The sequence below is a fragment of the Nomascus leucogenys genome, chromosome 4 (genome assembly GCF_006542625.1).
Source record: "Nomascus leucogenys isolate Asia chromosome 4, Asia_NLE_v1, whole genome shotgun sequence".
Classification (NCBI taxonomy): domain Eukaryota; kingdom Metazoa; phylum Chordata; class Mammalia; order Primates; family Hylobatidae; genus Nomascus; species Nomascus leucogenys.
The window spans coordinates 31,540,811-31,567,478 of record NC_044384.1 but is presented as its reverse complement, the minus strand read 5'-3'; the positions used below and the strand labels follow the sequence as shown (position 1 = coordinate 31,567,478).

The window sequence follows — 26,668 nt, the reverse complement described above, 5'->3', positions numbered from 1 at the left end:
AATAGAAGATTACTCAGACTGTCAAAGTTGCTGGGCCCCTCAAAGGCCCTATAGACCCATACTCTCACTTGACCCTTATGGAAGGAGGGTGTGCCCAAGGTTACAAAAGAAGCTATTGGCTAATCTCCTCCACAAGAGACCTTATGAAATGACTAACAACATCCTGGGTAGGAACGTGTGCATTTATAACCCACCTTGTTCCCAAAAGGATTTGAGCCAGCTTACAAATGCGCCTACAGGGCAAGGTAAACATACGTAAAAAATAAGGAAGAAAAATGGGGCAAAGGAAAAGTAAGAGGGAAGATGGAGCCAGGATTTGGGTTGTGTTCAAGATGAATGCCAAGAAGACCTGCCCACGTGACACGGCATGGCGATAGACTTAGTACTAAGATGCCGGCAGCCAAGAGGAGGGTGAAATACGCCAGCCCCATGGAGCTCCGTTTTTTTGTTCTTTAGGTCTCATCACTAATCCACAATGTGCCCCTTTTCTTTCAAGGCATCAGTTTTCCAGTCTGTTTAATGGGCAAATCCTGCCCTGTAGGATCTTTGTGAGGATTCGGTTAGAGCTTGTCTGTGAAGGAAAGCACTCGAAAAGTAAAGTGGGATACACACAAAACTGATCATTTCATTTTCTCGGCTGTGTCCTTGCCATGTATAAAATACTACTCACTTTCCATTGGCCGATGGAGCCACCAGATTGAAGCTACTATCGTTGATCAAAGTTAATTCTGTATACATTCTTAAGAACATCAAACACTGCCCAAACAATAGGAAGCCTCATGACACTTCCTGCACTCAAATTCTGTCCATTTCCATTTCCATCATTTTTCTCTTTCCTTGCTTCAATTGGGAAAAATAAAGGTACTCAGAAAGGAACAGCAGGGAATGTCAAATTTAAGTAAAGTTTAAGTCCCCCTTAGAACACTTTTTTTTTTCCCCGAGAGCGAGTGATGTTGAATAAGAGAGAGGAGAGACCAGGATTGGGGATGGAGAGTGGACCCCATTAGGGGTCTCTCTGGCTGCAGTTTGGCAGGCGCTGCCCCTGCCTGTCACTCAGAGGCTTTCCCCAACCTATAGTGTTGGTGGTGGAATAAGGCATCTTCTGAATACAGGCCAGAATTTTAGTTGAGAGTGAACCAGTGGTCCAGGGTAGGCAACCTGCGATTTCAAAGGGTGGGAGGGGGTAGAGCCACCAACACTGGGCAAGCAGGGTTCTCCGGGTGACCTTAGACAGCTTCCTCCACATGGCTTTTGCCTATAACCTGGGGGTACTCTCTGAGAAGAGCTTTTCAATAAATAAAAGCATTAACAGCAAGAAGAATCATATAAATAACATAGCAATATAAATAGCATAGAAATAACATAGAATAATATAGACAATAGGTTTGGCTTGGGGTTGAACATGAGAAGGTTGCTATGGGGAAAGGGGTCCAGAAATCTCCTTGGGAACTCACTGGTCCTACAAGGCAATAAGAGCTGCCAGAGCCTGCTGACTGTGGGCGGATGAGGAAACAGAGACAAACCAGACCCAGCTGGGAACATGATCAGATAAGAAGTGGTCCTCCTGTCTGCGGAGCCCTTCACACTTCTCAAAGTGACCATTTGACAGTTAATATTATTCTCTCCATTTTATGAAGAGGAAACAGAGACCCAGTTGGTTACATTACTTGTCAAAATGGCAAGAACCTGGCAGTCCCAGCAGAAAGACAGCACTTAACAGCAGGGACTCGAAGGCAGACTCTGCATCCTGGCTCTGCCATCACTCACTGTGTGATGTGAGGCAAATGCTTTAGTCTCTCTGCCTCAGTTCCCTCATCTGTAAAAGCTGAGTGGATTACCTGAGCTAATATCTGTAAAGTGCTTAGAACACCCGCTGCCATATATATCAGGTGCCACATAAGCATGTTAAAATAAACACATCAACTCCTAGTGCCTGCCTCTGCAACTCCCAAACCAAAATGGGTCAATGGCAAAATGCCACGTGTGTGCCCCATCCTGTGGGAGAAATTCAATCCCACTCAATATTAACTAAGGGTGGTCATTTGGGGGTGGAAAGAGGGGATAGGGCTTGAGGGAGGTGGGGAGCAGGTACTTGGCAAACATCCTAGATGCCCTGGGGACCGTCCCTGCTTCCTCTCTCTCTGAGGACTTTGCCAAGAAGGAACACACAAGCTGGATAAATCTGTGCCAAGCAGGAACAAAATGGTATCTGGTCTGGACAAGCTGAGAAGTTAAATATGCCCAGGTTACCACCAGGGGCAAACACTGGCTCCCAGCCCTGTTCCTCCTTTTTCTCTTTGCTTTTGGTGGATTTGTTTTGGTGGCTGCCAAAGGTGTCTATCAGGAACGACGGGTGATTTGCTTTTGGGCAGGGCTGCGAAGATGTCAGGCAAACAAGTTACCTTTCTCATAACTCTGGCCCTCGCAGGCTACAGGATGACCATGGGTCAGAATGATGCTTCCCAAAGCCACCGGCACATACACACATGAGCTGGGTCTAGGAGCCAGGAGTCCAGCTTCTAGCCCAGCCCTGCCTCTATGGGGCTGTGTGTTCTGGGGCAAATACTTCTCCCTCCCTGGTCCTTACTGTTCTCCTCAGCAAAATGAGGGTCTTGGAGGGGTAGGGTGGGGGTGATAAACTTGAAAGACCTTTTTGGCTCACATCTGTGAGTTTGGAGGAAGCATTCTGGGGCCAGAGCTGCAGAATTCTGAATGGCTGTCGGGTGGGCCTACCTTCTCCTAGCTCCTAGGCCCTCTTCTGCAAGACTCCGTTTTTATTATTGATTCGGCAGTGCAGTAGAGTGTTCTATGTTCCTGGATCAGCTCTGGTGGAAACAGAAGATAGACTCCAAAAGCAGAGGATGGCAAGTGAAGCGTGTCAGGCATGGCCTTCTTCACCTCACCGTCCTGTCCATCCATCTCGACGTTTTGAAGGCACCTGGTGTTACTGATAATCTGGGGTGAGCATGAAGCTGCTGGGGGAAGGGACAGGCTACAGGGAAACATGAAGCTGAAGGCAAATTCCTGGGCCTCCCTACACAGGGTAAGCTCCCCAGAGGAGGGTAGGGGCTGCGGAGATACAGTGTAGGGGAAGAGGATGGAGGCCTGGCCAACTGCTCCACTTCCATCTTTCTCAGCCCTTCTCAGAGGGGGCAGGGGATGCAGAGAACTAAGTCCACTCCTGGCCTCAAGGAGCATAACCACATTCTGTGTTTTCCTTTCCCAGAGAGATCAGGAGCTTCTGGAAGGGTAGGGGTCATGGCTTATTTATTTTTTCCTTTTCTATTCCCCTTGTCCTAACACATAAAATACCTGCACATGTGGTGGTTAAGCACACCGATCCTAGAGTCAGACTGCTCTGGTGTGAATCCCGGTGGTCTTCTACTTAACCAACCTCAGTTTCCTTTTCTTTAAAATGGGAAAAATGATAATTCCTACCTCATAGGGATCTTACGAGGATTCAATAAAGTAATACTTATAGGACATTTAGCACAGGGCCTGGCACTTGGAAGGTGGCCCATAAAAAGGCTTACCAAGATGAATGGAGCTGAATTGCTTCTGGGCAAAATTCATCATCACAAGAAAGTCAGATGCATGTTCCTTTCTTGCTACTACAGATCATGCCTACATTAATTCATTCATCAGCTCTGTGTCCACAGATGGTGCAAAGATCAACTTTACTAAAGCCAAGCTCAACTCTCCTAAGTTTCAAATCAGTGAGGTTCCTGAACTTCTACTGCATGCAAAATATTATTTTAATCATTCATTTCACCCTCTTTCTTCTCCAAATACTTTATTAAAGTTGGTAATGTAGCCTGAATGACCTGAATTCCTCCTACTTTCACTTTTTACCAAAGTGCTGCCCCCATCCCACATGCCATAGCAGTCAATGCCCAGCAGGCAGGACCCCAGAGGCATGAACATTAGGTTCACAGAGCACTGGGCAGCCCAGAGCCCAGGGGGCCTCCAGCCCCCAGAGATTCTGGATCTGTGGGGCTGTGGTCTCTTCACACAGTGCCTGGCAGGGCTGCAGGATGACAAGAACCCCTGCAGGAACAGACATGCCTTGGTCTTTTGCAACCTGTTCAGATACTGGTTGAGGGTAATGAACGGAGAAGAGTCACAGCATTAATCGCTCTGATCTGGAGTTGCCAATTTGGCTCATGCTTGCACCCACCTCCAGACCCACAGTCTCCTCCTGCACAATGACTGGGCTTGCTTGAAGTGACCAAAGATGATGCCAGGCTCTGATGGGGGTCACTGATGGCCAACTACCCTGGAGAAACATTTTGCTAGCACACTCAGTGACAAGGAGCTAGAATCCCAAGCACTGTGGAAGCCTCACTTCTTCCAAAAGATGCATTAATCCTGTCCTCTTGTTGAGGGCTTGTTCATGCATCTCACCGGTATCTACTGAGCAACTACTCTGTGCCACATAGGGACCTGCTATGCTAGGTCCCTAACATGGAGCTACCCTAAAATTAAAGCACAGTATAACAGCAGGCACACTGGGATGAGGCGCTAGGAGGCTAGTCAGAGTTCCAGCTCTGCCACTAACTAGTAGTGTGACCTTGGGCAGGTCATCTCCCGCTCTGGGTCTCAAGGGCCTCATCTATCAAACCCAGGACTGGGCTGAGGATGCCTGTGGTCCGGCTGTTAAAGATCCTGGTTAAATAAATAATAAAGATCCTGGATCTATTAAATAACATCCCTGATGTATAAATAGTGGCAATCTTGATCAAAGAGCTCCAAGCTTGTAGAAAACACAAGCTCAGCAACCTACCAATCTCCCCTTTGCCATAGTAAGGGCTCCTGTTTGCTACCTGAAAATGTAAGAACTCAGCCTTGGGATGAGTGAGAAAGTGAACTGGCCGCAGGGAGAGACACCTGGAGGGGCAGTGGCAGTCTGAGAGGGGCCAGGTGGCCTTCTTGATGTGATATGAGGGATCCCTGAAAGGCCTCCCCTGTCCCAAGTATCTGCTCCCTATCCCCCAAATCTGGGGTCCTGCATCTGGAATTCCACCATTCGAGACAAAAGTTTTTTTTTTTTTTGTTTTTTTTTTCAGTGCCGGGGGGGGGGGGGAGGCAGTGGTGGGTGGTCTTTGATTGCAGACACCTTCCAGCAAAACGCACACAGCCATGAGAAGGGTGTGGTTCCCACCCTTCTAAGGTTGCCTGGATCTTCCCTGCCTGCCAGCAGAGGCCTGGCAGCTTGTGGGCCCTGGGTGCTTGGGGCTGGAGGAGGTAGGGGGGACCCAGAAGGGACCCTAAAGGGGGCTGCGGAGGAGGGAGGGCCTCCTGGGCTGACTCAAGGTCTCCTTCACCAAGTCCCAGAGGGCCTGGGGGACGGGGGCAGGGAAAGAGAAAGAGCACGTGCAAGATTTGAGTTCTCCAGGAGGGCTGGGAGTGGGAGAGTCCAGGGAAAGAGCCGATGCCTCCCTTTGGCTAACCGATCCCTTGGAAGAGCCAGCTCAGAGAGCGGAGGAAGGGTGGGCGGGTCAGGAGACAGGGTGGGGCCGGGATGAGAGGAAACTGTAAAACCAACGGAGCGGATTCACGAAAAATTCCCGAGCGTGGTGAGGGTAGAGGGTGCTGGGCAGCACCCCAGTTCACCGGGTCCCCGCTCCTCCAGTTGCCCGGCCTGTTCAGACTGGTTCGCCCACCTTTCCCTCCCTGCCAGCCCCCCTCGCCTGATGTCTGAGAAAGCAGAATCCGGGACATAAAGCAACCACAGCCGCTCCGCCCGGCCACAAGCACTCCGGACTCCGTGCCTGCCCGCAGATCCCTTCCTGCAGCGTTCACTCCGCTGCCCTGCCCGGCCCGGCCCGGGCGCCCCGCCCCGCTCCAGACGCCCCGCCTCTATCCCCGCCCCTCCCGGGCGCCCCGCCCTCTCTCTCCGCTCTGCGCCCCCGCGGCCTGCCTCTCTTCCCGCGGGAGCCATCGCCCTCCTCCCGGGCGCCCCTCCCCGCGGCCGCAGCCTGTTTCCCCAGCCTCTCCTCCGCATTCTCACACCGCTCCAGCTCGACCTCCCCACCCGCCCGCCTCCTCGGGAGGCCGCGGCCCGGCGCGGCGCCGCCCCTGCCCACGGTTACCCGGTTACCGCCTGAGAGGCCGGCGCCTGCCCGGGCGGGCGGGACCCGCACTGACCCCGCAGGGGGCGAGGCGGGGCTGAGAGGAGCGAACGCAGAGCCAGACCCCCCGACGCCGCCGGCCGCCCACCTCCAGGCAGGGCTTCGTGCCAGACCCGGCTGCAGTTATCAGCTGGGTGGAGGGCAGTGCCAGCTGCAGGCGTCCCCGAGGCGCAAACACCACCCCTGGCCCCAGCCTCCTTCCCTGCAGCCTTCTACCTTCTACCGGAAACAGAGCCACGGGGAGCTAAAGGAGGATCCAGCAAGAGAGTGGAGGCAGGGGCTCCACCTCAGAGGCAGGGCCGCACTGAAGCCCAGCTCACTACCTGCTGGGTGACCTTGGGCAAGTGACTTCTCTATGCCTCAGTTGTTGCATCTGTAAAACTGAGATAGTAATAGTATTCACCTCACTGAGTGCTGCGTTTTGGTGCCTGGCAACCATAATAGGGACTTCATAGACAGTTGTCACTATGATTACCTCTTGCCCGACATTTGGGGTTTGGCAGAGGGATGTATTGGCTACATGGTCATTAAGGATCTGTTAAGCACCTCCTATGCGCAAGGGAGGTCACATGGTATGGTCCAAGAGTCTTGGAGTTAGATGTGGGGTTGAATCCTGGCCCTGTCACTTCATAGCTGTGTGACCTTGTAAAATTCTGTCTCCTCTCTGAGCTGAAGTTCCCCCACAGGAAAATAGGGGCCGTAATGCCCATCTTCCGGGGCCAATGCTGGCATCAATGAGATAATGTACAGGGAGTGCCCAGGGCAGTTCTCAGCACACAATAGTGCCTCTCAGTAAATAAGAGACGCAGGATGGAGAGGACAGGCTCAGTTTCTGCTACAGAAGAGCTCTGGGCAGGTAAGACCTATGGGAGAAAAATGTCAGTGAGGAGGATGAACGTTCATGCTCAGCATGCAGTCAGTAGGAAGGGCTGAGGGAGGGCAGGCCCTCCTGTCTAGGAGAATGAAACTGCTAAGGGTGGGATGTCAGGCACCGGTGGGGGATGTTTCCGAATGGGGCCCGTTGGTCCTCAGTGAAGCGGCAGCTACTGGGCCTGAGAGGGATGTAGGGGCGCTGGAATGACTGATGTCAGCATCTGCTTTATTGGAGAGGCCCCAAAGATGGCTTGGCCATCTCTCTCCCATCCTGACAGGAGAAAAGAATGAAAAGGACAGTTGGAAAATGAGCCCTGAGCAAAATCTCCCCCCTTTATAATAACTGTAAATGTGGCTGGGCATGGGCATGGCCCTGGACAGTGGCTGTGTGACTCCGAAGCTGGGTTCCCTCATCTGTAAAATAGTGGGCTGGTCAGATGCTTTCTAGGCCCCTGAGCTCCTCCCTTCTTGAAAGCAACATTTGCTCTGATCCGTAGGAATGTGGGGGAGAAGCCACTCCTGGAGAGTGCAGGGCCCATCTTCAATCCCATCACCCATTCCATGAACTGGCTGGGAGCCCTCTTGGATGAAATGGAAATGGAGTGGGGCTTAACAGTGGGACAGGCTCCCCGAAGCAGCTCAGGAAGACCAGCTGTCCCACTGATTGTGTGATTCTGAGAGCTGGAATCAGCCTTTCAAGCAGATGTCCAGCCCTCTTACAGACAAAGAAAGCCCAGAGAAGTGAAAGGACTTGCCCAAGTTCATGTGTCTCTTGAGAGGCAGAGCTGCCTTTCAATCCACTGCACCATATTGCTTCAATTAATTTCATTAACAGGGACAACAAAAAAGCCAGTAAGCTAGTGACCAAGGCCATCCAAAGTCTCTTTGAGTCCATTTCACGAATGCAAAATGGAAATGCTTTAGCTTCACTACCAGATAAGAAAGTGCTTTGGGAAGTGAGAAGAACACTCCAAACAGCCCAGGAGCTGCCATAAGCACTGTCTGGAGCTGGGGGGTTTAACTAGGTGGGCAGTTGGCCGAGGCTCCTGCCAGGTCAGAGGGGATTTGCCTTTGTGATCAGCACTGCAGGCTCCACGAAGAGTCCAAGGACACTGGGCTCTGAGTACTAATATGCATTTTTATTCTGCAATAATTTTCATACTGAGTTCAAGAGGCACCAGCTCCAAGTACATAAAACCAAATCAAATTAAATTAATTGATTTTATTGAAACCTGCTGCAGTTGTATTCAAGCCCACAGCCAGGGGCATGACCCTCATGAAATACCAAAGGGGCTTTTGAAATAATTAAATTAATCACACCCTGGGTTATGCACAAGGGCTTGCTCCTGGACTCACAGGCAGGCATGTTCCCAGTCCCAGCAACAAGCAGGAGAGGAGCATGTGGCCGCAATACAACCACAAAATGTGGTGCTGCCTAGGGGAGCTAAAGACTCAGACTTCTCATTCCAGGGTAAGCCTTTGTTCATGCTCTTTTGGCAAACATGCACATACACACACTCTCATGCTAACCCATACACACAGTCACAACACCACTCATACTCACACACATACATATATATACACAAACATACTCATCTGCTAGATTTCCCTTCTGTCTCCCTGCCTACCCATGGTTCAGATCAAGTGCTTACCTCGTGATCCTCCTTCTTTAACCCACCAGGACCCCTCCAGCACTTGGATGATGCATTTTCTTGTTGGCTGTTGTTTCATAAGCGCTTTTTTTGTATCTCTAAGTAAAGGCTAGTAAGCCCCTTGAATGCAGAGAATGGGCCTCCCTGCCTTCTCTGGATCTCTCAGAAAGCTCAGCATAACCTAGAGTGTGAATAACTTAACCATTGTAAGTGCTGTGCACTTGGAAGGAGCTCCAGACATTTATTAAGCACCTACTGTATGCTAGATACTGTTCAGATGACTTTAGACATATTAACTCATTTAGTCCTCACCATGAGCCCCCACCCCCCACATCCCACCAAGTTGGGATTGTTGTTGTCCTTATTTTACAAATGAAAATAGAGAGACACAGAAAGGTCAAGTAGCTTGCCTGAGGTCACCCAGCTGGCAAAGGGAGCAGGGTTATATTACTTCTTAGTAAATCTTAAGCCAAAACAATTCTATACATCCTGTTGCTGATCAAGAGGTAGATCACCTCGTGCTTGAATACATTCCCACAAACAAGTATGGTTACAAAATCCCAGCATTACAGGGACACTCACCAACCCTTCATTTTACAGAGGAGGAAATTTGCAGTCCAGGAAGGGGAGGGTTCTTGTCCAAGGTCACAAAGCAATTTAGAGGAGAGCTCCCAGCCTCCTGTTGGCTCACAGCTCAGAGCAGCTCTGTCTGGGAGAAATGTTACTGATTATTCCAGTTCCTCATGCATTGGAATCTAAGACAACACTCCGACGTAGCCCGTCCTTCAGAGACAATGAGTGTCCAGTGATGAGCAAGAATCGCCCTGCGGAGCTGCCCATACTCTATGACCCAGGTCCTCCTCTGTATTCAGGGAGCAAACTTGGGCAGAGTGAGGGGACCTGGTGTTGTTAGGGATCAGACTCCCAAACTGCGGCCTCATCAGCACCTGCTCTAGTTCTTATTGTAACCTGCTGGGACACCTTTGAAGACAAAGCCTGTCCCTCTATTCCTGTTGTGCAATGAGCTTTCAAAAGCCCCTGTCCCTCACTGCCACCGCCCCCCAACCTCTGCTCCTTCCACACCTCACCCACTACCAAATGCTATGTCCTCAAGGTTAACTTCAAAATAAGGCCCTGGAGTCCAGCCAACAAGAATCCCCTCCCTGGCTCTGAGAACTTGAGCTGCTTAATAGGAATGGGGAACTTGAACATCGTAACCACAACAGCCCCTCTTTGCAGGGTTTGCACAGCTCTGTGACCAGCACACATATTCTCTGCCACGTAAGCCTCATTTTATATATGAGGAAACTCAGGTAAAAGGTGGGGAGAGGCCTTCATGCCAAGCTAGTAGGGCCTGGATTCAAAGCTGGATCTTTCTTTCCCTCCTTTTAAAATGACCAGCTATTCTTATTAACAGTGTGGCATGCCTGTCTGGCACACTGCATAATACATTTTTCCCAGATTTTTTTGACTGAGCTCTTTGATTGCTTCTTTATAGGAGAATAATTTTTTTTTAAATTGTGGTAAATGTTTATATTTATACACGTGTAACATAAATGTTGCTATTTTAACCATTTTAAGGCAAAATTCCGTGGCATTAAGTACATTCACAGTGCTGTGCAACCATCACCACTATTTCCAAGACTTTTTCATCAACCCAAACAAAAACTCTAACTGTTAAGCAATAACTTCCCAACGTTCCCCTCCTCTGAACCTTGGTACCAGTAATCTACTTTTTGTCTCTCAATAATTTGCTTCTTCTATTTATTTATTTATTTGTTTATTTTGGGAGAAATAAGAGCACTGGGTAGGAAGAATTTGCCTATCATAGATGCTTCATAGAAGAAGAATCACACAATATCTTGTTGCCCTTTGTGTCTGCAAAGTCAACTCTCTTCACCAGTAAGCTGGACTTCTCAGCTTCTCAGACCCCCCGGTTTCTCCCTGTCTCCCTCCCAGGGATGCCGTTGGGGTGGGAGTCCCGACATGAGTGATGTCATCACAGGGAGGGCCAGTCCTGTGGAAGCTCAGGGTCCCCGGTCCCCAGCACGTAGAAGCACCTGGCCTGGTCCTGAGCGTTACGGACAGGACCAATGAAGCAGCATGTTAGGGGGCAAGAAAAAGGAGTTTCCAGCAGGGAGACGGGGCAAGGAGTGGCCCCCAAAGCATCTAGGGGCCCAGGCACTACACTGCCACAGGCAGCCAGAGGCGAGCCGTAGATGGACCATATTGGGCACATTTGGTGATGGTTTTGCTGAAGTGCGCCTGGAAGCTGCTGTCCACACTGGAACAAGCCTCTGGCACCTATTGCGCACCTCCTAAGCTAGAAGGTGGCTCAGTTGTGTTGTCCTTACTGGATGGGGGGAAGCTCTTGAGGCTGTTTCCCCACTCACAGCCCCCAGCCCCAGGAAGAGGCCTCTCCTCTGACCTCAACCTCAGCTGGAAGCACAAAGCAGAGCCTGCTCAGCCCTGCCCTTATGTGGTCCTCAGAACCTCGTGCTGCCCTTCTACCCAAGCTGTCTGTGCCCGCTCTCTGCACAATGGCCATCCGGAGGTAGTCCTGTGTCCGGTCCTTCCTTGGCCGGAGGCAATATCCAGACCCTTCCTCCACCCTTCCAGGCCTCCCGCCCACTCCTGAATCTCCACTTTGAAAGCTTTCCACGGACAAGTGATCTCTCACAACCGCCTTCACTTCCCCTCCCAGTCCAACCTGCCCCTCCCACAGGCCCCAGCCTACCCATTTCCTCTGCCCTTTTCACCCTTTGGCGCCAGAACTCAGCTATTCTGAGCCTTTGGCCCAGCTCTTTCCTCCTTCCAGTGCTGGGGCCTCCATCTCTTGCTTTTTCTCTTTGGCATTAACTGTTACTCAGCCCTGCACCCCAACAAAGAAATGCACCCTGAAAGCCTGTGGCACTAAGGTATGGGGGACATCAAAGGCAACCAGACTCAGCACAGACCTAACACTTGAGTTACCTATTTGGAAATGTTAAATGCAGGCCACTGCATTGCTAGGGTGTGTGTGTGTGTGTGTTTGTGTGTGTGTGTGTGTTTGTGTGCGCACATGTGCCAGTAGACTCTGGGTCCTTTCAAGAAGCTTTTCAAAGCAATCTTTCTCCCCGTTGCCAGAAACAATGAATTAGAGAGGATGAGCCCAAACAGGATTAACAGTCCTTTTCTGGTTACCCGAGTTTCTTGCTTCTTGTATAACACAGCAGCCACAGGGTTTCAAGGTTTCTTTGAGAAGATGCTAGGGCAATGACTGCAGAGCTTATAAAATTACACAGAACGGTATGTTTGAAAAGATCATTTTCTGTATTCAGCTCTGTGAAAAGTTTTCCATAAGAGCAGCAACAGTTGGATAAAGGTGCCTGCCCACATAAAAGAGCTTTAGTAGGGTTTCAGATCCCTTTCAGAGTGTGGGGAAGAGAGAAGGGAGGGGAAAGGACTACCAAAAGGAAAAACAAGTCCACATGCTTTGATTTGGCCTTGGTGACCAGGACAACACACTCTGAGGGTGCCACAGTCAATATTCGCTTCACTGAGCTTCTTATCAGGCTCCAACCCATGGGGAGCAAAGGGCAGAGCTTGGCAAGAGCCCAGGTGCTGTGTGAGGGTTCAGGGTGAGGCCCAGGCTGATTAAACTGTCCTGGGCCTTTCAGTCAGAGGCTCCCTGCAAAGAGGTCCTTGGAAAAGGCTTACTTGCCGCAAGGCAACCTCCTGGGATCCCTGCACCAAAGTTTTCAGATCTGGAAACTGGCAAATTTTTGTTTGACAAATATGTGGTTGATGTGCAGGTTTTTCTAAACATGAAACAAACCCCACAAGTTATAAGGGGGGAAAGTGGTGGATTTGGATACAAAAATACCACAATCCAAGTTAAAAACAGACTGGGAGAAAATATTTGCATTATAAGTTATAGACATAGGTTTAAATCTATAATATACAAAGAGCTCCTATACATCAATAAGGAAGAACATGAAATATAAATGTCCACTAACATGATTTAAGTTGCTCAATCTCACCAATGATTTTTATTAATAAAATGTAAACACCAACTCTTAGGTGCTGATGAAGAAATAGGGGAAGGCAGATCTTGTACATAAGGGACACTACATTAAAGAGCTAGAAGACTTGAAAGCTTATCACCTGTTCTGTAAGACTCAGCAAATCATTTTCCATGTTTGAGACAATGTCCTAGTTTATATTTTCGTGGAAGTTGCGTAAAGGATGATGTTGGTCTTCTGTCTCTTGCATCAGGCATAAACATGGCTTCTTGTACCTATCCCCTTTCTCAGAGCAGCTCAGAACACTTACCACACCTTTCTCCTTGACCCTCACCTCTCTGGAAGATTAGAAGCAGAAGATTTATTGGATCAACTTCTCAGCTGTGGAATCTGAGCAAACAGAAGGGAAGTGGCTGAAGTAAGACACTCCTGGCAGCCCTTGGTGAATGTTGCAACTGGTCCGGGGCACTTGCCCTGTCCCCAAGGGGGTCTATGTGTACCACAGGGTCTGCTGTCCAGATGGCTGCATGGGGCATGGGGAGCAGGCAAGGGCTACACAATAGAAAGGTAAGAAAGTGCACTGACTTCATTTTCAGGCAACCTCAGGTTGGGATTCTACCTCCTACTGCATGCCACTGCATGCATTGTCCCATTTTTTTGCATCCTGGGTTCCTCTTCCATAAAATGGGCACAATACTCCTCACCTCCCAGTCCCCTTGCCTTGCCATTGTCCTTACCACTCAATTAGACATATTTCAGAGACAGCCTTACCCTCTGTTACTTAACGGTTTCAGCTCCCCAAACTAGATCACATGACTTCATGGGCTAGAGCTGTGTCTCCAGAGAGGTCAGGGACCCCAGGGAGCTGACAGCACTGGGGCCCTGCCATCGTCACTATTGAACTCGCAGCACCTGGCACACTGTGTTGCACATGGAAGGTACAAAATAACAGCTACAGAATGAATGAAGGAAACTATGGATGAGGGAGCCGAGGGTCAGAAAGGTGAAGTGTCCTGCCACAGGCCATATGACCCATTAATATCTGGCAAGCACTGTGCAGTCCACTTTCTTCTTTATCAAGGGCAAATGGAGAGGAGAAAACACAGCCAAGCATACTGGCTCATGAAGTCTCGTGTTTTCCAGGGAAAGTCCCATTTCACATGTTTTCTCTTATGATTATAATAATGCCCACTTTTACTATCAAAAATGTCACTTTTTTTTTCTTAAAAATATGGACTGCTTCATGAATTTGCATGTCATCCTTGAACAGGGGCCATGCTAATCTTCTCTGTATCATTCCTATTCTAGTATATGTGCTGCTGAAGCGAGCACAAAAGTGTTCCATTTTGGATGATAAAGTCTCTGTTCTCTCTGTTATGAGGGAGAATGGACAGAAGGTCTCTGTGTTTCCCTGACTCCATCTACTGTCCCACCCCTCACCTCTCCTGACCTAACAGAAACACAATTAAAATGTCACTTCATTATCTATTCATTGAAAGCCACATTGGAACTGCACTCCCCACAAAGGCCACCTTTCCCCAGCAAAATCTGCCTCAAGGGTGCCCTCATGGCCTGTGCAATGGGGTGACGGGGTTCCCAGCTGCTTAACTGCCTTCCACTGTATCACCAGCAAGTGGACCAAAGACCCTGCCTCAGCATTCTTAGTGTGCTGAATGATGGGCACCTGCTTGCCAGGCCTGTGCCAAAGAAGCCCTCTACCCACACCCCACTGGCTAACTAGTATCCAGCCTTCCTATTCTGCAGTGAGCATCTGGGCCTGAACAGGAACTCATCCATCACAGCTCCTGGGGGGCCTGGCAGCCTCTCCAGAGAAGGATGCGCAGACTGAGATGAGAGCTGGGGTCTCTGAGATCCACCCATCTGGAGAAATGCTGGATTTGAGGGGAGGCAGAGAGGCATCATGAACACAGAGAAACTTCCCACCCAGGGGAGCTCACCAAACCCGGGGCAGCCTCAGGGATGAGCATTTTCAGACATGTTCAGGAAGGCATGGCTGGGGTGTTGGATTAGGGGATGGGGCCAGCCCTCCCACTGGTCCTCAGACCTTTAGAGGAGGCCAGGAGGAGAAAAAGAGCCATTGACACCTTAACAGAGTAAGCAGGTACTCTTGGGAGATCCCCTCCACACCTATGAAGTCATTCAAAGCCTGGGATCCACAGGTGCCTCTCCTAGAGCCTTCCTCAGTTCACTCACCTCACTAGGCCCACCCCACTCCTCTGCATCTGTCCCCTCTGCACTGACAGATGACAGAGAACCCCCCCACCCCTGTATGACTGCAGAGGCCTCTGTGGTTGCTGTCCAGGCCTTTCATGGGAGTGTGGTACCTTCGCCAGGACTAGCCCTCCCCCTGCCCCACAGGGCAGGGACCCTTCACTTTCTGATCCCACAAGGAGCTGTGCCCTGCGTTCTGCCTACAGCCTACACTCAACTGTCTCTTACCAGCTGCCTACCTGAAAGTGGGTCATTAGAATCTGGAACCTAAGGTTGGTAGGTCCCAATCTGCTGGACCTGGACCCAGAGACTCCCTTGGCAGTAGAGGAAGATGGCACCAGGTCTCACTTAACTCTTTCTCTGGCCCTGCCTGAGCCTTGGAGCCCCATGGTCCAGTGCTCACAGGCCTGGCCCCAAGTTAAACAAGAGGACATAGCCCAGCTTGTGGCTTCTTCCCTGAGCTGGCTGATACCTATTTTCCCTAAAGGAGGAACCCAGGCTGGCTTTGGCCATCTCACCCCCTCCTGGAGAGCAATGGGCATGCCACACTGGGCACTCTTTGAGGTCAGGCACTCAGCCTTCTTTCTTCTGAATTCCTTTCTCCTTCCAGCCCTCACTTCCCCTACCTAGGCCAGGCCCTTCACTCTGGGAAGAATATCCCAGGAATCATCCATCACCAAATTCTAGGAGCTGATCTCAGTAACTATGCGGCTGGAAGGAGCCTGGAAAATCCACTGTGTCCATGACGGAAATGACAATTAGTGCCTGGAGGGCAGGGATGCTGTACCCATCCCTGCAGCCCCAGCCCCAGCACAACCCAGACAGAGGGCTCTCAACAGAGGCTTCCGGAACTGTGCTTGAGTCCTAGCTTGCTGTCTTCCTGGCTGCCCTGGAGGCTGGCCCAGAGCAGGCACACAGTAGGCATCTGTGAATGAAGCAACAGGTGCCTGCCGGGTCCTAGCTCCTGGGCTGGGTACTCTGACTACTTTATGTGGGGCAACAGCCCTGCAAGGTAGATACCATCATCCTATTGAATGGATGAGAAAATGGAGGCTCAGACAATTTAAGTGGCTTCCCTGAGGCCATGTGGCAAGTATCAGGCCAGACTTCAAGCTTAATCCTTCCAGTCTCTGAAGACTGTGGTCTTCCTGTTTTTATGTCAGCCACTCAGTCCACACATTTGGGGATTTCAAAGCCAAATAAGAAGTAGCTCCAGCTCTTGGGTAGTTCATACTGAAAGAGGCAGACAGTTTTGTTCACAGCTACCTGGGACAAGAAACAGACGCGGCCAGGCCTGCCCCCAAAGCTGAAACCTATTGTGTAGGCTGTAGGCAGGGGAAGAAGGTCACTGTTCCTCTATAGTTTGAGAAAGGCATCTGGGAAGAGGTGGCAGTGGATTTGGCCACAGACAGGACATGATGAGGCTAAGGACGCATTGAGGATGAATTTTAAGCTGGTGGGTAGATGGGTGGGAAGATGGGTCCGCATCAGGGGCTTCCCAGTGCCCTTAAATGTCACGATGGCCTGTCACGCAGCCATTTGCACAGCCTGGTGGAGCAGGAAGGGGTGCAGGGAGGGCTGGCGGCTGGGAATCTGCCTAGGACCTGTTAGGTTTCTCAGCCAGAGCTGTAGGCCTGAAGCAGGTGGAAGGGTTGGGAGTTGGGAGCGGAGTCTGTGTGCCCTGTCTCCATGAGTGTGTCTGGGAGATTCGGGCGACCTCCTGACCTCCATCAGTGGGAGCTGGGGGAGAGGGAGACCAGCGCGCTCTGAAGGACGCACCCGCCACATTGTTGCACACTTATTTTTCCCAAACACTTGACTGACGTGACCCACGGGGCCACAGGGAATGGCCTTCACTGGGCTGGCAAGTTGAGGGCAATGACAGCCCTCAGTTCCTTGGGCGGCCCATCCCTCAGGGAGCTGGCCCAGGGCAAAGAGGGCCTTGGACTTGCTGCTCTGTCCCAGGCCACCCTGCCATAGTGGGGGTGGGAAGGGCCGCCTGGTCCTGTCTGCTTCTCGCTTTTTCTCCTTTCAGGGTCAGCACAGTTCAGGGAGGAGACACAGATCGTCGGGAAGGCCTCCTGCAGAGACAGAGGAGCACAGGCACTGTCTAGGGGGTGGTGGGAGGGGACTGTGGGGTGGAACAGGAGCCTCTGGCACAGCCATGAACTCACGGCAGAATAACTCACTGCAGAGCCTTCCCAGGCCTTGGTTTCTGTTCTGAGAATGGAGGCCTTGGAGCAACTTGAAAGCTCCGACTTTCCTCTAGTTCTTGGACCTGCCATCTTCCTCTTCCCAAGATGTTTCCAGACAGGAGTGGACAGTTAGTTTACTTCAAGTTTTGCTAATTTACTATTCCTACATTGTGATTTGAACAGTCCTGCTGTTCGACCCAAAACCTGATTAAGAAAATCAGTAGATCCCCTCAAAGTCCAGGAAAACTCATGATGATTAAGCTTCCACTCCACATCAGGCCCCACGCCAACTGAAAAGGTTTCTGTGGATTATCTCATTTAATCTTGATATCAACTCTGGGAAGTGGCTGTTATCATCCCCATTTCCCCCAGTTTGGCATAATTTCTTAAAGTCCTGCAGTGATTTTCCAGGACCTTCAGTATAAAATCCAAACTCCTCCCAGCCAACCCTTCTAGCACCACACCACTCCTAACTGGGCCAGTCCCTCATGGATGGACTGCTTCTCCCACACACAGTCTCAGGGCCTATGATACGTCCCTCCTTCCTATCCATTCAACTTGTATCTTTCCAAGGCCTGGCAAGTCCTTCTTCTCCCCAAGGAAGAGTAGGCAGTAGTGGGAGGCAGGTGAGGCCCTAGGGCACCATATTTAAGGAGGCACTCACTGTCAGGTGCCAGGCCTGCACTTGCATGCTCCTGAGAGTGAGCACCTCCTTAAATTTTACACTGAGTGCCTGACTTGCCTCATCCTTGTCTTGGCCCTGCCCCAGAGACTCAATGCCCAACCCAAAGGACCTCTCCCTCCTCCAAAGTCCACAGCCCTTCCTGGTAGGTCCTGTCACTGGACTGTGTCACGGGTACTGATCTTGATGCCTCGTGTGAATGTCCATCAGTACAGGGCAGAGACCACTTGTCCCCTGTCCCCATCCTAAAATCAACAGGGCTTGCTCCAACTTCCAAATTGGCTCCCCATCTGCCCTCCTTCATCCTCCACCCCATCAACCTGGAATTCCAGTTCATCTTTTACAATCTATATGAAAATTGTGGTTTAGCACTGTATAGCCATTAAAAATTACATTTCCACATGGGTGAATTCTTCTATAACCTGGCTGTAAGAAAAGATTGGATAATTTGACTATACAAACAAATTTATATGGCAAATCCCATATGTAAAGTCACAGGCAAATAATAAACTGGGAGAAAATATTTGTCACATATATCATAGACAAAGGGCTAATATCACTAGTATATAAAAGATTCTTAAAAATTGAGGGACAAAGAACCAAAAACCCAATAGCAAACGGACAAAAGATATAAACAGACAATTCACAAAAGGCAATATTAAAAAGATCATTAAACATATGAAAAATTTTCAACTTCACTCATAATAAAGAAATGAAAACTAAAATTACAATGAGATACCATTTCTTACCAGTGAGATTGGCAAGAATTCCAAAACTTGACAATAGCGTCTGTTGGCAAGGCCGTGGGAAAACAGGAATGCAAACTGACACAACCTCATGGAGGGGAATCTGGCAACGCCTAACAAAACTACATCCTCTTCAACTTGATAATCCCATTTTTAGAATCCCAAGCATATGAAACACACATGCACAAGCATTGTAGCATTATTTGTAATTGCAAAATATGAGAAGCTACCTAAGTGGTCATCCGTAAGAGAGCAAGTGAATAAACCATGACACATACACACGGTGGAGTATTATGCAGCTGTAAAAAAGAGTGAGGAAGACCTCTATGGACTGATATGAAGTGACTGCCAGGAAATATTATTGAATGAATAAAGTAAAATGTAAATACATCTAAATCTATATTTACCTACCTACCTATCTATATATAGTGCTACCTTTTCTGTAAGAAAGAAGAAGAAATAAGACAACATATAATTTTGCTTCTCTTTATACAAATAAATAGATACATAAGCAGAAAACAATTGGTTACCTACAAGGAAGCAATGGGTTACAGAGGAGAGTGACATATCTCCAACTGTACCTTTCTGTATATCTCCAACTATACCTTTCTGTCTCCAAGTATACCTTCTATCTCCAACTATACCTTTCTATTTCACTTCTGAAAGCATGTTCATGTCCCAACTTAAAAAAATTTTAAAATTTTTATTTTAAAAATTAATTTAATAAGAATGAGAAGGAAAAAAATCCCTCAAACTGAAAAAAAAAGGAACCCAATTGTAGTTCAAATAAATACTATAACCACACTGAAGGACAGAAAAAATCAGGAAGGAAAGACTAATCCTAGTAATTTATGAACATGGCATGGTGAGGTAGGGATGAGGGGAAGGAGGTTTGTTGGTTGTAGTGATTTGGGTGAAACAATTCTGAGAGTATTTTAGATGTAATATAGGATGAGCAAAGGAGTGAATTTTGTTGACAGTTTGGGGAGCCCAGGTTTCACTGCTGAAGAAGGACATATAATTATGAGATGGGGAAGGCAGGAAACAACCATGTAGAGATGGATTGGAATTAGAGGTATTGGTGTGGATTCACGATTTCTAAAATACAAATATGTAAGTGTATGTGCATGTGTATGGGTGAATAGTACATGGATGTATAGGTGTATGGATGCATGTATTTCCTAGTTTTGTCCCCTGAAAGGGCCAAGGTGCAAAGATGCCTAGCAATGAGCAAACCCAGATCTGGGTGTCTAATACCATTCCTCGCTAAAAGGAACCAGAGCCCCCTAGAGAAATTACTGATTCCAGGGCTGGTGCAGGGTAGGTGCAAGGTAAGCCCGGAAATCTCTTCTCATACCAGAAAGTAAGAACATACTTAAAATAGGGATAGTGGTGTATCAAAATATCATAGATGAGAAATACTAAACCATTGGAAAAACCAGAGTTCATCATTCTGTGCAGATAATAAATAAATACATTCTGTTGCTTACAGTAGAATGCCAAGGGCCCATTGGCAAGAATGGGAGTGCTGGAGTTGGAAATGCATCATTGTGCAACCTCATGTTAATGATTGGATGAGCCAAAAGTCATCAGTGGTGCTACATCTAGGGAGAGACTGATGAGGAGCAGGGTACTGCATGGTTTTAAAATGTCTCCCCATAGACCACTTGCTACTTCTAAGGGAGAAAAAAAAATCATCCTATAATGGAGAAATCAGACACTGCCTGGACTGAGAGATCAAAATTAACATCACCAATGAGGGCCTCCTGATGATGCCCTGAGAAGAACCAAGAGGGCTTATGCAGAGTTCTGGCCAAGAATACGTAACCTGGATCTAATCACGAGGAAACATCAGACAAATTCAACATGAGGAATATACTGTCTTACAAATAGGTGGGGGCATTGTATTCTTCAAAGATGTCCATGTCATAAAAGACAAAGGCTGTGAAAAGGTTCCAGATTAAAGGAGATAAAGAGACACAACTAAATGCAATATCCGACCCTAGATGAAATCTACTGGAGGGAGAAATGCTGGGGAGAACATTATGAAGTTAACTCGCAAAATCGGGATACAAAGGATAGATTAGATTAAAGTGTATAAATGTTAAATGTATTGATCAACCATGCTATGATTATGTCAGAGAATATGCCTATCCTTGGGAAACACATGCTGAAGTATGTAGGGGTGAACTTACCTTCAAATGGTTCAGGAAAAACACGTGTGTGTGTGTGTGTGTGTGTGTATGTGTAAGAAACAACACAAATGATTAAGCAAGTGCTGTAAAATGCTAACAGCAGGTAAATCTGAGATATAAGAATATAAGGATATTCTTTGGATTATTTTTATGTTTGCAGTTTCTCTGTAATTTAAAATTTTTCCCAAATAAAAAATTGAAATGCATGTTCCAATATTTGAAAGATGCTCTCTTCTCTGTAGGAGTGGACTCTCCTCAGCCAGGGGACTGCCAGCAGGCAGCCAGGCCAGGGAGGAGTTCCTAATCAAACCCATCTGGGTTCAGTGTGTGGCCCTGGAGAACTGACTTGACCTCTCACATCTCTGCTCCCTCCTCTGGGGCCATGCCCACCTCATGGTCTTGGGACAATTAAAAGAGATGATGCCTGCAAGAACTTGGCCCAGGCCCCCCATAGGGTGGGCTGGACATCTACGGGAGCTATTACTTCACTGGTGGTGTTTTCATCAGCATAAACCCCTTTAGGGCACAGAGCTGAGAGCTGTCTACATTTCCAAGAGCCACTTCTGGCCTGGAGCAGGACCATGAGCCAAGAACAAGCAGGGCCAGCTGGAGGGTGGCTTCCACCAGCAAAGTGGCCCCCTCACCCTCCTGCTTCACCCTCAGGCCTCAGCTTCTAGAACTCAGGTCTTCCTGCTCTCCACCTTGACCACTTGCCCTCACCTGCAAAAGTCTTTCCTTTTGGCTGGCACTTCTTCAAGGATCCCTCCTGGTGACTCCTGTGGCACCTTGCTAGAACTATTCTAGTCCCCTCCTTCAGCTCCTTCTCTGAGTAAGGGACCTGAGGTAGCATTTCAGTGTGGATTCATTTATGGCCCCATCTCTCCTCTTCCAGGGAAACCTTTTGTGACAGTGCCATCATTCTTGTGTTCCTGGCAAAAGGAACTATAATCCCTGGTCAACAGGAGGGTGTGTGCGTGTGTGTGTATATACGCATGTGTGTGTTTGTGTGTGTATCTGTGAGCTGTGGACTTTCTTGGAGGCCATGAAGTCAGCCCTCAGGCCAGGCCTGGCCTGTTGAGAACTTGGGTCCACCTTGGGGCCAAGGCCTGTGCTGTTGTCTTCCCCTTGTCCCTCCTGCCCCACTCTGCTCTTCTTGTGCCCCGGGAGGCCGACCCCTGCAGACACAGCAATGGGCTCCCTTGCCTCTGGCCTCCTGTCAGTTCAGCCTGTAGGGCCCTAGGTGGAGAATGGAGGAAGGGAGTTGGGGGTTTGGAGTTGGGGTGTTTAATGCCTTGTATCCCTTTCTTCAGGGAGGCCTCAGACTGGCTGTATCCCTGGACCAGAGGTCACAGCCCTGGTAAGGTGGCCCCTCCACCCCACCCTCACTGTCTCTACTTCCAGCAGCCCCTCCCTCTCCTTGCCCCTTTAGTGCCCCTGGGTATAACAGCTCCCCAGTGTTCACAGCCCTGAGGTACTGTACTGGGTCGTGAGAGTTCCCTGCACCTGGCACTGGCCTTTGAACTCAACTCTCCAAATCGTCTATGAACTGGAGTTTGCCACCTGTTTCCTGCCAGGCCCTTGAGTCATGCGGACCCCTGTGGAGGGAGGCAGTGCCCTCTCCTTTAATGTATTTGGTACTTGTCTGCATGGGAGGCCATACAGACATTGCCATACTCAGGGAGGGCATCTCAGGGAGAGCATCTCAGGGAGGGCATCTGCTGCGAAGCCATTCGCACTGCAGAACAAAAGCAAGGGCTGCCACGTCAGGCCTCTTCTGCTTGCTGCTTCTTGTTCCAACTTCATTTCATCTTTTCATAAATTACTGTTCTGTGAGAAGCATTACAAGAAGGAAATTAAAAGAGAGAAAAGTTGGTGGAGGAATACCTTTCTTTCTTTTTTTGGTTTAAACCTTTTATTATGATCTCTTTAGGAGCCTGATCCAACTAGAGGGACATGTGGCAGAATATGTTCTTCAAAATTAGTTCTGAGAGACACTTGGGGCTCTTTATTATTCATTCTATTAAAATCAAAATATTAGCTGATGCCTGTCGCATCGTCAGAGCGGGTCTGGCAACTTCTCTGATGCATTGTCTACTTGAAAGTAAAGACGAAGGCCTTTCATGTGGAAGCCTCTATCAGGTCCATTCTGTTCTCCTGCTTGCAATGACAGAAAAACCCTGGCCTGCTCTGTGTCTGAGACACTGACAGATCCAGGACAAAGCAGTGGAGCCCATCATGTGTCCCATTGTGCCAGGGGCCTCTGGGCAAGGCTGCCTCTTCCAGGGCCCTACCTCTCCCCCACCAAGTGTGGCCATGGAGCAGCAGGAAGATCCCTCCTGGTCCCAGGATTGTGGCTTCTCATATTCATTGATTTTGAAGTGGGTGGAGGGGACAATGCCAGGGACCCTGAGGCTTAAAGATCAAACTGCCTTGCCATTTCCTTGGATGCCCTCTGCTGCCCTTACCTCTGGAAGGAATACCATAATGCAGATAATTCCATTTCTCCAGCAGGAACAAACCAATCTGGCTGTGGCGCCCTGCTCTAGAGCCACCCAGAGGTTGGCCTGATGTTTTCACTTGGGGCCCTAGGTAAATAGAGAAGTTCTTAGCTCAACAGAAGCTTGTCTTTTCTGAGGACTGTAGATGGGACCAGAGTCCCCAACCAATAAGGGATCCTGAATGGCTGAGCAAGGCTTGCGCCTGGTGGCTGAGTTACACAGCAGATGAATGCATGTCACTTGGGGGCCTTCCAGCCAGCTGTGGAGAAAGACTCTCTTACGCTGGATGTGGGGAATGTGGGGGCTTCAGGTGGTCAAGGAGGCAGAGATTCCTGGGAGCTGGGTGGGCTTCCCAGGGCTGGTGGGATCGGACAGGTGGTTAAGCACAAGGAAGGAGAGAGAAAAGGGAAGAGCCGGGAGGAATGTGAGTGACCAGCTTGGAAGCCAGAGTGGGAGACCATCTTGGGAGGGACAGGAAAGGAGCATCTGTTGGGGGAGTGGTCAGAAGTCAGGCTGGAATGCCCTGGACTGCAAAGAAGATATTTCTCTCCCTCCCTCCCCCCCTTCCTTCCTTCCTTCCTTCCTTCCTTCCTTCCTTCCTTCCTCCTCCCTCCCTCCCTCCTTCCTTCCTTCCTTCATTCCCTGCAAGGAGGATATCCCTCCCTCCCTCTCTCCCTACCTCTCTCCCTTCCTTCCTTCCTTCCTTCCTTCCTCCCTTCCCTGCAAGGAAGATATGTCTCCTTCTTCCCTCCCTCCCTTCCTTCCTTCTTTCTTTCCTTCCTTCCTTCCTCCCTTCCCTGCAAGGAAGATATTTCTCCCTTCCTTCCATCCTTCCTTCCTTCCTTCCTTCCTTCCTTCCTTCCTTCCTTCCTTCCCTCCTCCCTTCCTTCCCTGCAAGGAAGACATTTCTCCTTCCTTCCTTCCTTTCCTGCTTCCTTCCTTCCCTCCCTCCCTTCCTTCCTTGCAAGGAAGATATTTCCCCTCCCTCCTTCCTTCCTTCCTTCCTTCCTTCCTTCCTTCCTTCCTTCCTTCCTTCCCTGCAAGGAAGATATTTCTCCTTCCTTCCTTCCTTCCCTGCTTCCTTCCTTGTTTCCTTCCTTCCCTCCCTCCCCCTTCCTTCCTTCCCTCCCTCCCGCCCTTCCTTCCTTGCAAGGAAGATATTTCCCCTTCCTTCCTTTCCTTCCTTCCTTCCTTCCTTCCTTCCTTCCTTCCTTCCTTCCTTCCTTCTTTCTCTCCCTCCCTCCCTTCCTTCCTTCCTCCCTTCCCTGCAAGGAAGATATTCCTTCCTTCCTTCCTTCCTTCCTTCCTTCCTTCCTTCCCTCCTTCCTTCCCTCCTTCCCTCCTTCCCTCCTTCCTTCCATTTCCTTGAGCAATCCTAAATTCAATATTAATCTCCCTAGACCTTCCTGTTGATAAATGTTGATTTCCCCAGCACACCTGTTCATGTTTCAGATGGAAATGTATTATAAAATCACAGCATTCGCTTGTGATTACCATGGTAATCAGGCACGCTCACTGACAGGCCAGCACTCCTCTTCAAGACAAGGGTCTGGAGATAGAAGCTTTCATGTCACTTATGCCATGCCTGGGGAGACAGGGAAATGGAGCAGGCATGGGTGGTGTTTGGGAGGGATGGTTTCCTTCTCTGGGGAAGTCTTGGCAGACAGCACAGCCCCAAGGGCCCAGGAGGGCTCTGTAAGGTGACGGGGGGTGGGCCAGACGAGGGCAAGTAAGTGGGAGGGTAAGGCCTGCATACCTTGGTGTTCTACAGCGTATATACAGCTAGCAACACTTTTACGGGATCCATGGCAAGAGATCTGAGCTACCAGGATCAGGTATCTTCGTCAGAATATCATTCAACCTCCCACCAGGTGTAGGAACAATCTCTACAGCCTCCTAGAACATCACAAAGATATAATTATTATTACTGCTTCTCTCTATCATAGGATTATGGTTTAGGGTCTGACGAAAGCCCAGGCTGTTTGAACTGTTATTTAGTCCTGATGCAGTCCATTTTAAGTTTTCCAACCAGACTGCTTGGCTTCAGATTCCAATTCTAGCACTTACTGGCTGTGTGACCTTGGACAAGTTACTTAACCTCTCTGTTACTTTTCACTTGTAAAAAGCAGATAGTATAAGTTTCTAATGCATAGGATTGTTGTGAGGATTATGTTAATTAATAAATATAAAATGGTTGAAATAGTGCCTGTTACAGAGTAGTTGCTTAGAAAGGTGAGCCACTGAGATCCTTGAGTCACCCCTTTATCTTCATAGAAGAGGGAACTGAGGCCAAACCATGGGGCAAGCAGATAGTGAGGACTAGACTGGACTGGACTCTGAGCTAATGCTGTTCATATGACACTCTATCCCCTTGCTCTCTAAGGCTAAGGAAACCTTCCATGCAGAAGTGCTGTGAGCTGAGCAGTGCATAAGAAAAGAGTGTTTGTAGGAATCAGCATTTTATCACCTGGCAGACCTGCCTGGGCTGTAGCAGGGCCTCCCCACTCAGTGGACAAGGGACAGGAAGGATCAAAGGTACAGCCACTATCCTGGGCTTTGCACAAACATTGCCTCACCTCCTTCTCCTGATACCCCCATGTTATCCTTTCTGAACAAAGAGGCGACTGAGGCCCCAAGAGCCCAAAGCTGCATGACAATGACGGCGAATCAGGACTGGAACCCAGACCCCCTGCCTCCCTACCCCCAGCTCTTTCAGCTCCCTTCCCAAATATATCGGCTTGCTGCCCTCTGGCTGTCCTGTTTGCCACCCAAAACTAGGGCCTCCTCCACCTTCTCAAGCCCAGTCACCCCCTTACTCCCACTGCAGCCCTGGAATCTTAGGCCTAGTTGGGTTGCAGTTTCCAGAGTACTCACATCCTTAAAGGATATAAACATCTGTAGCCTTCAGTCACTCCCACAATTGCCTATGCATGTTAGATGTGTCTACTGAAAACACCCGCTATAATAGTTGTAGCTGCATTTATTGCTTACTCTGTTTTCGGGTCTATGCTACCTTCTCCTTTTAATATAATGATATTTCTCATTAATTGAATTATTTTACATCGCACCAGACATCGTATAATCCAAACCAGGCCAGGAGCCGTGGGCTCTGTATTACAGCACCCACCCCACCAGAGGCAGCTGACAGGCCATTATTCTGTGTCCTGCAAACTCTGTGCAGTGATAAGGAAACTCCACCAATTTGATACTTTATCTGGTTGCAGGTTGAGGAAAGATATTATTTCAATCAAGATAATGATTCCATTTCTTGAACGGAAATGAGATTTTTTTTCATTGCCTCATGGGGGTGCCACCAACATCTGTCTCGGGGCTGGAACAGGTCATGAACAAGTGAAAGGATTTTCTTGTAACCTGAGAGAGAGTGTAAACATGAAGGAGAACTGAAAGAAGGGAGCTTGCTTGCAAGAGAAAAACATCTGTCAGGCCTACACGATTATAA

The 26,668-nt window shown here is 49.1% G+C and overlaps 1 protein-coding gene and 1 non-coding gene across 5 annotated transcripts in view; both read right to left on the bottom strand.

The window, feature by feature from the left end:
* The window catches only part of ZBTB7C (zinc finger and BTB domain containing 7C), a 395,502-nt gene that overhangs the window by 128,662 nt on the left and 240,172 nt on the right, over positions 1-26,668 (bottom strand). Inside the window, exon 5 of one of the 4 annotated variants that reach the window (XM_030810477.1) lies at positions 24,646-24,793. The exons of the other annotated variants lie outside the window; for them this stretch is intronic. Coding sequence (XP_030666337.1) covers positions 24,646-24,653 — 8 coding nt within the window. The 5' untranslated portion in view covers positions 24,654-24,793. The remainder of the gene's footprint in view (positions 1-24,645; positions 24,794-26,668) is intronic. 4 annotated transcript variants of the gene reach the window in all.
* Positions 13,886-13,992, bottom strand: LOC115834856. Its single transcript, XR_004029857.1, has one exon. It is a non-coding gene; the product is annotated as a U6 spliceosomal RNA (small nuclear RNA).